The sequence below is a fragment of the Orbicella franksi genome, chromosome 1 (genome assembly GCF_964199315.1).
Source record: "Orbicella franksi chromosome 1, jaOrbFran1.1, whole genome shotgun sequence".
NCBI lineage: Eukaryota > Metazoa > Cnidaria > Anthozoa > Scleractinia > Merulinidae > Orbicella > Orbicella franksi.
Window position 1 is genome coordinate 27,017,499 of NC_138145.1, and position 11,780 is coordinate 27,029,278.

The following is an 11,780-nucleotide window of genomic DNA, read 5'->3' on the forward strand; positions in this document are numbered from 1 at the left end:
AACAAACTCGATCGTAGCCTTGTGTCACGCAACCTCCATAACCCTGAAATTCAAAATGCTCTGGTTTCCAAACGAAGCACGCTAATTGTAAACAGATATAGGTATACCGCCTCTTATGCCTGATGAGGATAAAAACACGTCACGTGAAGACGATCTATTGAATTAGAAGTCTTAGAAAAATACATACTTGTAAACATTATCGAAATCCCGGTGGCGATAGTATCAAACATCTATCAAACAGCTAATTGTCAAAACGAAACGCAAGCCTTGGCCTTGCGTGGTCATGAAGCTGAAGTTCATAATTATAGCTTGGAATTTTGGCTTCTTAGAATCCTCAAGTAGTCATTTCCGAGGAATTAAAGCCAAAATACGACCAAGGAAAAATTACAAAACAAATTTGTTCAGATTTCCAGTGCTACCCGGGGACCACTAGGTGTTTTACAGAGTAATGAAGCGTTGTAGCCGGCGTTGTAGGTTTGTAGGTCTACTCAGGTGCAGCGTCTTCATTAATAGTTGCTTCATGGTTAGGTTTTAGTTTAAAACTTTAGACGAGTGGCGCTAATGGCTGATAAAATGTGATTTAGCTATAACACCGAATTATCAATGTTTAACAAAGGAGGATATGTAGTGTATGTTGCATTGATCATCATTTTACTGAGAATTGCAAAGAAATGCAAGCCAAGTCGTGTTTTGATGATTGAGTGGTGATATTCATAACATCGTAGTTAGCAACAAAATTTAGTCGAAAGTATGAAAAAAAAGCAAGTTGTAAGCCATTATAATTATAAGATGGCTTTAATGAAAACATCGATATTCACGTACGCCAATTCCCTATTTACACCATCCCACCATCCATGCCATTCCTTATTTTTTGATCGGGATCATTTGCGGTCCAATATGGGGATCATTTCCGGTCCGGGATCATTTGCAGTCCAATTTGGGGATCATTTGCGGTCCGGGATCATTTGCGGTCCTGGGATCATTTGCGGACCCGTACAGATCCAGTGAAGTTTAGTGTTTCGAAATATTTAGTTATCTCATCAATAATGTAATTTGTTCACAGAAGACATACGGTTGGAAGATTTTCGTGTTAACCGAACTTTCGGTTGCGCAAAGGAGGTACTGACATGATTCCTTTTTGTTTTCTTTTTGGCAAATGTAGGAGGGCATTTAATCAACCAGTCAAGTGCGAAATGACACCCAGACTATTTTTAAAAATCTAACCCTTCAACTGATACACAAACAAAACGCAATCTAACCGTCAACCGTTTAAGCTCTCTGATTTAAAAACGACATCACATGTTGACCTGGAAACATTGCAACATTGCGCGTATCAATAGCGTTTATCGCCTTTAGAAGTTCGTTGGACTGTGTACACAGGCTAGGTTAACTCCGCTCAAGAAAACGGAGTAACCGTTAGCATGGAATATATGTTACATATTTTTAAACACCGTTGGTACATGCCCTTTAGTGACGTTTTAAGGGCTTTTATCCTATTTGTGCGTTATGAGCTGAGTATAAAATTCACAGCGTTGATCATTTGATCAGGCATTGCTTCTATTGCTGTCAGCCAACGCGTCAGTTTTGAAAAGGAGGCATGTAAAAATTGCAAGGAGTGTTTTACAAAGAAACAACACTCAATTGACAAGATGTTTATGGCTACGTCGCTATTTTATTAATTCTTATTTTGCGCACACACGTACGTGTATTGAAATGTCCTTCAGGCTATGTAAGGGAGTGAGTACAGTCAAGTAATATTTGCGCAAAAAATAAATCTGACAACGCTTTCTAATATTAGTTTCCATCAAGGCTGAGTCTAAACAAGTTTGCAAATCCCACTCGTTCAAAATCTACATCAAATGAATTCTGACCCGATTAGTAATTAGTCTGTCATATGTTGATCTACAAAAGTAAACATTGCAAAATCCCACTAAATTTCGTCTTCGCATGCAGAATGCAGAATACATTTATCAGGGGTCTTTACAAAGCTTCAACGGTTGCCTGAATGATGTCAGCATCGTTATCGCTTTCTTCTCTCCACGATCCAAGGGGAATAGGACGAGAATCCAGTACTCTCTCCATCATCGGTCGCGATTTTCCCACAGATGTTGTTACAAGCAAAACCCTTTGTAACAAGTGACATGGAATATTTCCAAGTCTGACTACCTCGTAATCCTCATTGATTGATTTGTTTTTTCCACCTTTACTTCAATCTCGTACCTCGAGTCTTCGATCCTTACTGCGCATGCTGAAATGTTTTTCACTAGTGCATGAGCACAGGGGTTAGAAGCTGGGGAGTAGAAGCTTGGGAGGCGGAAACTGCATAGTTCTATATACGGTGCAGCTGGATCGCTTCAGACCATTTCCAAGCGCCCAAGGGTGTGATGATTTGAACACTTTGGCCTGAATTTGTGTATATTCGTGGAAAAATACGTAATTCCTTTTTTTTCATTTGTAATATAATAATAATAATTTAATAACTTCTAGAGCGCCATTTACATTTACTGATCAACAGCACTTTTTAAATAACAGCTCATTTCAGTTGATTCCGTGAATAACACTAGGCAGGGATTATGAGGCCTTTCTCAGGCCTGAAACAAGCTCGGAAAAAAATAGCGAAAATGCAGGGCTAACATTTGAAGCCTCGGCATTTTAAATTCCCTACGCACGGTTAATTACCGAAAGTTGACGATTAACTAACTGTTTCACTCCCCGGGTGGTGGGGACTTCAATATAGCAAGGACGGGCTGCTCATCGAAAATTTTGCAAAGAGCCTCTAAGAGGTATCAAGATCCTGCTCTGTGGGTGTGGCTTGAAAGCTTTTTTCACCCCTCAGTAGTACCAATTCCTAAACAACACATTATCTCCTGTCATAGTTTTTTCGGTTCAATACCCTAAAAGGTACTGCGAAAGATCCCGCTGCGGACCTTTAGAGGATGAACGTCCTAGTTACCAAAAACGCCTTGTTGACCCTTAAAAGGTTAGGGGTTTCACGGTTAATTTAGTGTTGTTTGACTGGAGGCTTCGCAGTCGCAAACAATATCCGATTAAAATTTAATAAGTTGTGACAAGATAAGTATCAAAAGTAACGACAAAACGTAGTGTAGCGAAAAACGTCCACATTTATTAGCTAATTCCGAATGTGGTAGCCACTGGTTTTTCGTCCATCGGTACGACGATGACTTCGCGTCATCCTGGGGTAGAGGTGACTGGGCTCTGCCGCTGCGGGTGGCTTGTCCAACCAATCCGCGCGCCGCTGCCGGAAGGTTTTCTTGTAGCTAGTGTGGACAGGGGAACAGGAGATGCATGGTGGCGGCAGTAGGCTTCGATATTCGGCTGCAGCGATCTTGTTGTAGCCACTATACGTTGGCAGCATACCCGTGTTGAGCTAAAAAAAAAACGTCTGTGTCATAGAGTGTTGTCATGTGACGTTGTTGCAGCCATATTGGTGTTGCCAAACAATAAAATCCTACTAGCTCCTGTTTACGCCGCGCCGTCGTGTCTCGGGAGGAGCGCGGGCTCCTTTCCCGAACAGCGGCTGGTAATCGAGCCTGCTCCTGTTAGACCTGTCGGTATTCCTCCAAAACCGAAAAACCGGATATTTCAAATGCAAAACCCGAGAAACCAATCTAAAAAATAAGACAAATTTCCTCTATGATTAGCCTCCGACGCAGAGGCTCTTTGGGCTCGTTGCGCAATCTTCCTCCGTTTGCGTGACGAGCCCAAAGAAAGTCTACGTTAGATCTTACTCTATGATAGACAGACACTTGTGCATTTCTTCTAACGACACTTTATCCTATGCTATGTGGTGACGTGAGGACTATCGATATCAAATCAAAACATATAAAACGCGGGAAAGCACCGCTTGAAGAGCTTTCTTGGAACGCGGAATCAATTGTGACTAGATACACGAAAACGTACGTTTGAAACAAACCCGCTCCATTCCACTCATGATGCGGTGGGCTGCTGTAATTCTAGCGATAGGGACAATCCTTGTTGTTTTGACGCCTTCAAACGCGTGGATAGGGCGACGACGAAGAGCACACTACCACTGTTCCCCCGTCGACTGCACGTTGAGCGCCTGGACCACTTGGAATACATGCACTCGATCGTGCGGCGGTGGGTCAACTTCGCGCACGCGGACAAAAACGACCACGGAGTCTTGTCGAGGGAGTTGCCCCAATTACCCTTTGAAAGAAACGAAAATATGCAATACGGACTGCTGTCCCTTCAACTGTGTTTACACGTGGAGTGCATGGAGTAAGTGTGCTACATGTGGAAAGTCTACTCAGTACCGGTCGCCGAATGTCATAATACAAAGTTCCTGCAAAGGAACGTGCCCCGTCAAAGAAACACGGTCTTGCAGCACTTCAGTGTAAGTACAACTGACGTTTGTTAACGTTTGTAATACCGTCGATTTGTATGTGTTGTTGCCTAGCTTGATAAGATCCAGTGAAGTTTAGTGTTTCGAAATATTTACCGGTAGTTACCTCATCAGTTGTAAAACTAGTCGTAACTATTAAGAGCTAATGTAATTTGTTCACAGAAGATATACGGTTGGGAGATTTTCGTGTTAAGCGAACTTTCGGTTGCGCAACGCAAGTACTGACATTGTACTGATTCCTCTTTTTTTCTTTTTGCTAATGGAACAGGGCATTTTATTAACCAGTCAAGTGCGAAATGACACCTAGGCTATTTTTAAAAATCGTCTCTGTTCAATCTTTGCGGGTTTTCAGGGGCAGCAAAATTCTTAAGTACGGTATTTTTGCGACGCAATCTAACCGTCAAACGATTAAGCTCTCTGGTTTAAAAACTACATCACATGTTGACCTAGAAACATTGCAAGACTTCCAGTTTCCGGCATGATTCCTCTCATTTTCTTTTTTGCTAATGGAAGAGGGCATTTAAAGTGGCTCAAAACAGTTTCCAGCACTTAGATTTTGATGAGTCATTATAAGCACTCTTTATCACTCGATGCTACAATCATGGTATCAAAAAACTGCCCAATCATTGGTGGATACGTTGTTACCATTTTTGTGCCAAAATGGATTACCATAGCAACGGTATGACCTGCTAAAAACACCCTTAATTACAGCTTTAGGGAATTATAATTCAAAAATGACACAGCGAAATACTATACAACACGTTACTCTATCGGAAATTTTATTTGCGATATCAACGGGAACCCAGGTATGAAGGTCGCTGCGATCTTCTTGGCTCTGCTCTTTACGACTTGTTTTCTCTCCTCGGTTGATTCATGGCGAAGACGACGACGTAGGCGATGTAAACGTGACTGCACGCCTGGTCCTTGGAGTAGTTGGAGCACCTGTACAAAACCATGCGACAGAGGTACGCAGTACCGCACAAGAGGGATTTCTGTACCTGCGGTCTGCGGAGGCTCTTGCAACCACCCTTTCAAGGCGACTCAAAGTTGCAACACACAATGTTGCCCTGTTAATTGCGCTTGGAGCTGGAACCCGTGGGGTCCGTGCAGTGGTTGTGGGATTTCAAACAAGACGCGCACGATAAAAATTACACGGAATCCAAGTTGTGGAGGAACGGCATGCCCCAGTCAAACAGGCCGTGAAACCATAAGTTGCGACACTGGAGTGTGAATTAAGACGTCATGTCAATATTAATGTTCTACTAATTTCGATGCTGGCTATAAATCATTGGCTTTTAATCAACTTAATCAATCATAGTTACTAAAATTTTGTCATGTTATGTAACCAGAATGTTAAATGTTTCTAAATTCACGTACATCTGATTGTAACTCTCTCTGAGGGGGACGTTGGGGGGTTCTGAACACCGCAATACCGCAAAAAAAAAAAAAAATTCGGCAAATACCGCATCATCGCAAATAACATCGTGAAATACCGCAACACTTCAATCGGCCGGGTCAAAATTCAATGTCATACCGAAACCACCAATCTGTATGTCAAGTTTAGAGCAAATAACACGGAAATAGCAATTAGGAATTTTTAATTTTCGATTTAGACAAAGTAAGCAAAATAAGTAACATCCATTCGCGTCTTGGCTGATTATTAATTAAAAATAACTTACCCTTTTCCAATGGGAAACTGGAAAAGCCATCGGAAAACGTTGAAGAACTTGGAGGATAATTTTTAATACCGTCCAAAATGTTAAAAAAAAAAAAAAACGCATCCAGCAGGCTCGGAGAATACCGCAATACCGCAAACCCCAATAATGTCCCCCTCCACTCTCTCTCTTCCAAACTCTTTTGAACAACATCACTCTCTCTCGATCACGCCCAAAAGCGGTAACAATGATTGGAGAGCGTTCCTAAGTGACGTCATCAAAATGCTAATCCTGGAAAGCTCTTCCTCCAGCACACAGTCTCGACATGTGTGTCGCCCGGGGTGTGTCGTTAAATACTGGCAGGACTGTTTTTTTTTTGTTTTGTTTCTGCAAAGTACTCCGTCCGTGATAATATGTAAAATTGTCTTAGCTGAAGTACGAATGACGAATGGCAAATTCGAGAATTTGTCCGATGTGTCCGATGATTTTTTTAGGCTGTGATCCATGAACTTTCACAAATTAAACTCAAACCGTCAACCGATTAAGCTCACTGGTTTGAGAACTACATCACATGTTGACCTAGAAACACTGCAATACTTCCAGTTTCCGGCGCGTAACGATAGCTTTTGTCGCCTTTAGAAGTTCGTCTACGTAGGTTTGGAGCGTGAAGGTTTACTCTGCTCAAGAAAACGGAGCAACGTAGCATGGAAATATATCTTACATATTTTTTTGTCACCGTTGGTGCATGCCCTTTAGTGGCGTTTCTGAGTATAAAATTCATTACGTTGATAATTTGACCAGGCATTGCTGTCAACCAATGCGCCAGTTTTGAAAGGAGGTAAGTAAAAACTACAACGTGTGAATTTTTATTCACAGTTTTTACAAAGAAATAACACTGAAGTAAGAAGATGCTTCTAGCTACATCGCTATTTTTTTTAACTTTTATTTTGGGCACACAAGTACATGTTTTGAAATGTTCTTCCTGTGTAATGGAGCAAGCATCAATTACTGCGCAAATAAAGCATCAATCAACACTTAACATTATTTTCCACCAAGACTGCAGGCCTAAACATGTTTGTCAATCTCTCTTGTTCCAAATCCACATCAAATGACTTCTGACCTGATTAGTGTGAATATGAAATTGTAAATCCAGACGTGTAACTCTGGGCATGTTTCTTTTGGCATTTACTATTTATTATGAATTCTTATTAGTGATCAGTCCGTCATATGTTGATCTACAAAAGTAAACACTACGGCATCCAACTGAGTTTCGTCTTCGCATGCAGAACGCTTTTATCGTCTTTACAGAGCTTCAAGGTTGTCTAAATGATGTCATCATCGTAATCGCTTCCTTCTCTCCGCGATCCAAGGGGAATGGGGCGAGAATCCAACTCTCTCCATCATCGGTCTCGATTTGACTACAGATGGCGCCAGAACAAGTGGCATGGAATATTACCAAGTGTAACTCCGTAATCCTCAATGACTGATTTTTCTCTTCTTGACCGTTATCCAGACCTTTATGTAACAATTTTCTTCACTAGTGCATGAGCACTGGGTCCGAACTGGGAGTAGACGGAGAATACAGATATATATACGGTCCGTCTGGGTCTCTTCAGACTATTTCCAAGAGCCAATGAGTATGATGCTTAAGGCATGTTATTTGTACACTTTGGCCTGGTTTTGGGTATTCTTTTTTTCATTTACCATATAACAGTATCAGTTAGTATTGATTCTCAGAATTCCGTGGATAACGTCAGGCGGGGATTATGACGCCTTTCTCAGGTCTGAAATAAACTCGAAAAAACTGGCGAAAATGCAGCACTAACATTTGATGCGTCGCCATTTTAAATTCCCTAGGCCTGGTTAATTACTGAAACTAATAAATAAGTGTTTCACTTTCCTGTCGACACAGTATAAGCATTTTTCTGTTGTTTTAATATTGTTCGACTGGAGGTTTTGCGCCTGATCCGATTAAAATTTAATATGCTCTGACAAGGCAAGGAACAAAAGTAATGACAAAACGTAGCGCAGCTCTTCAAATGTAGCGAGAAACTTCCACGATTGTTAGTAAATTCCGAAAGTGGTAGCCTCTTGTCTTTCGTCCGTCGGTACGACGATGACCACGAGTCATACTGGGGCAGGGGTGGCTGGGCTCTGAGGCTGCGGGTGGCTTGTTTAACCGATCTGCGGCCGCAAGGTTTTCCTGTAGTGTGGACAGGGGAACAGGAGATGCATGGCGGCGACAGGAGCGGGTTTTCTAGGCAACGATGTTCGGCCGCAGCGATCTTGTTGCAGTGTGACAACAGGTTTTTCCGCTCTGAACTCTAAAAGGGGGAAACGGGCGTCGAGGGGCCTAACTGGCTGGAAACTTGTGCGCTTGACTCTATGAAATTAACTCGACTCGGGAATTAGCTCGAAGTAACTCGCTTGCTGCGGGCGAGGAACTTGTCACCGGTTCCAAAATACCGTTTGATCTGCTGCAAGTGGAAATAAGAACACTCGTAGAACTTGGACTTTACTCGTTTATTCTTCTTTCTTCAACTTCGACGTGGTAAATCGTCGAGATGTAAATTGAATTACAATGATAAGAGCACTTTACTTATACTAGCGAGAACAAGATTGCATCATCCTAGGTACAATTGACAGACGGCTGAATAAAGTCAGTTTGAAAGCTGAACTGAGTAGCTTGAATAAACTCAACTGCATTACGAGTAAAGCCAGCTTAAAGCCTAGATAAATTTGGCTTGCGAGTGGCGATCTCAACAAAGCTACAATGTTTCTAATGTACATCTGCTATTTGTATTCTCAGCCTAAGAAGCTGTGCAAAGTCAACTGCAGTTTTCTTTCACTGAATCATTTCAGTTCTTTCATTACTTTCAGGGTAAGATCTAAAGTTTGCTGAAAGTACGATTTTAGTGCACTATTTGTACAGGTTTCCAGGCAAAAAAATAACTTTTAAAACACCAAAAATCCTACTTTTGTATTATTGCAGTCTAAGTGAACATTAACCAAACCTATAATTTCTCCTAAAAGTAGCCAATACGTAAACATACCCGGGTTGAGCCTAAAGAAAGTCTGTGTAATACACTCTTTTTTCTACAAGAATATATTCTTTTTAAAATCCCAGCCTCGAGTTTATTTTGAAAATATTCTTAGAATTGAAAATAAAAGAGTGTAGAGTGTTTCATATGACGTCATTGTGGCCATGTTGGTGTTCCCAAAGTCACAATAAAATCCTCGTAGCCAATGTTAGACCTGTCGGCACTCCTGAAGATTCTTACTAGAGGAATAACCTTTCATTATTATTACAACTCACACGGTAACGTTTTTCCAACGGACTTGGTGCGGCGCGTTTCCGCGATCAAGACTGACAGAAAATTGTGGCAAACTGTCTGTATAATTATGTCAATTATATAGTCCATTGGTCGCTACGCGTGCCAGACACACTCATGGTCTAAAAGTCCAGCGTGTTCTCACCGCGTCTAAAATCTACTTTGATATATTTTAGAATGTATATTTTTCATACCCAGGCTGGATAGTCATATTTCTGTCGACTTAAAAAATATTATTGTGTACATTCTTGTATACATGTATGTCATTTAAGACATAACATAACATAACGTGTGAATAGTTCGTATAGTGTGATCGTCCGGGTGAGTGTAGTTCTGAAAAGAACTGTTGTTGGTGACTGACGTTTGGACAACCTGAGCGGAAGTCATCTTCAGAGTCTGAAGATGACTTCCGCTCAGGTTGTCGAAACGTCAGTCACCAACAACAGTTCTTTTCAGAACTACACTCACCCGGACGATCACACTATACGAACTACTGATACTCCTGGGTTCAAACCATTTACTGTATAACGTGTGAAACCATACATTTATCGGGGAGCTTTCACAAAGTCAAGTCCGGCGGTACCTGGTATGCGCGGCGCGGGTAATACGTGGACGTTTGTGTAAAGCACGTTTGAAAACACGTTTACTAGTTTTCACTTATGATGCGGTGCGCTGCTCTAATTCTGGCACTGGGAGTCATCGTAGTCGTCTTGACGCCTTCAAACGCTTGGCGGAGACGGCGGAGAAGGCGCTGTCCGGTTAGGCACTGTACGGTTAGCAGTTGGACCTCATGGAGTTCGTGTACTCGATCGTGTGGCGGTGGATCAACCACACGTACGCGGAGAAAAACTGCCAGCGAGTCTTGTGGAGGAGGATGCCCCTACCATTTTAAGGAAACGAAATTATGCAACACAAAATGCTGTCCTGTGAACTGTGTTTATACGTGGAGCTCGTGGAGCAAGTGTACGGGATGTGGGACATCCACACAGTCGCGGTCACCGAATATCAAAAGACAAAGTTCTTGCAACGGACGAGCTTGCCCCGCAAAGCAAACGCAGTCTTGCAATACTAGAGTGTAAGTACAATAGATACTGTATTTGCAAATGTTTATCTTAGCGTCTTAAAATGGCTCGATGAATTGAAGTTTTTATGAACTATTCTTTTATCAGATTATTTAGCATGTGCCAGGCTCAGATTATTTTACAAAAGCAAGAGATTTGACAAAAGTAACGACAAAATGTAGTGTAGCGAAAAACGTCCACATTTATTAGAAAATTCCACTGGTTTTTCGTCCGTCGGTACGACGATGACCACGCGTTATCCTGGGGGGGAGGTGACTAATCTGCGCGCCGCGGCCGGAAGGTGTTCTTGAAGCTAGTGTGGACAGGGGAACAGGAGATGCATGGCAGGAGGCTTCGATATTCGGTTGTCAACATACCCGTGTTGAGCCAAAAAAACGTCTGTGTAATAGAGTGTTTTCATGTGACGTTATTGCAGCCATGTTGGTGTTGCCAAACAATAAAGTCCTACTAGCTCCTGTTTCCGCCGCTCCGTCGTGTCTGCGGAGCAGCGCGGGCTCCTTCCCGAACAGCAGCTGGTAATTGAGCCTGCTCCTGTTAAACCTGTCGGTATTCCTCCAAAACCGAAAAACCGGATATTTCAAATGCAAAAACCGAAAAACCAATCTAAAAAATATGACCAATTGCCTCTATGATTAGGCTCCTGCCCAGAGGCTCTTTGGTGACGAGCCAAAAGACAGTCTGCGTTAGAGGCTACTCTATGATAGACAGACACATGTACATTTCTTCTAGCGACACTTTATCCTATGTTATGTGGTGGCGTGACGACATTCGATATCAAATCACAACATATTTTAAAACGCGGGAAAGCACCGCTTAAAGAGCTTTCTTGGAACGCGGAGTCAATTATATTGTGACTGGCGCGTAACTTAGATACACGAAAACCCGTTCCATTTGATTCATGATGCGGTGGGCTGCTGTAGCTCTAGCGATAGGGACTATCCTTGTTGTTTTGACGCCTTCAAACGCGTGGTGGAGTAGTCGGCGAAGACGAAGCTGTTCCCCCGTCAACTGCAGGGTGAGCACCTGGACCACTTGGAATACATGCACTCGATCGTGCGGCGGTGGGCTAACTTCGCGCACGCGGACAAAAACGACCACGGAGTCTTGTGGAGGGGGTTGCTATTACCATTTGCTAGAAACGAAAATATGCAATACAGACTGCTGTCCCTTCAACTGTGTTTACACGTGGAGTGCGTGGAGTAAGTGTGCTACATGTGGAAACTCTACTCAGTACCGGTCGCCGAATATCATAATACAAAGTTCCTGCAACGGAACGTGTCCTGTGAATGAAACACGGTCTTGCAACACTTCAGTGTAAGTACGACTG

General features: G+C 42.4%; 1 protein-coding gene and 1 long non-coding RNA gene across 4 annotated transcripts in view; one reads left to right on the top strand and one right to left on the bottom strand.

The window, feature by feature from the left end:
• Window positions 1-11,780, bottom strand: part of LOC145500235 (uncharacterized) — a 109,859-nt gene that overhangs the window by 19,220 nt on the left and 78,859 nt on the right. The window lies entirely within an intron of this gene.
• The window catches only part of LOC145500077 (protocadherin Fat 4-like), a 76,836-nt gene continuing 70,177 nt past the window's right edge, over window positions 5,122-11,780 (top strand). The window contains exon 1 of one of the 3 annotated variants that reach the window (XM_081479596.1): window positions 5,122-5,611. In XM_081479596.1, coding sequence (XP_081335722.1) covers window positions 5,193-5,611 — 419 coding nt within the window. In that variant the 5' untranslated portion in view covers window positions 5,122-5,192. Of the gene's footprint in view, window positions 5,612-9,576; window positions 10,447-10,541; window positions 11,768-11,780 lie in introns of those variants that run through there. The other 2 variants (XM_081479614.1, XM_081479608.1) reach the window with 2 other exon arrangements.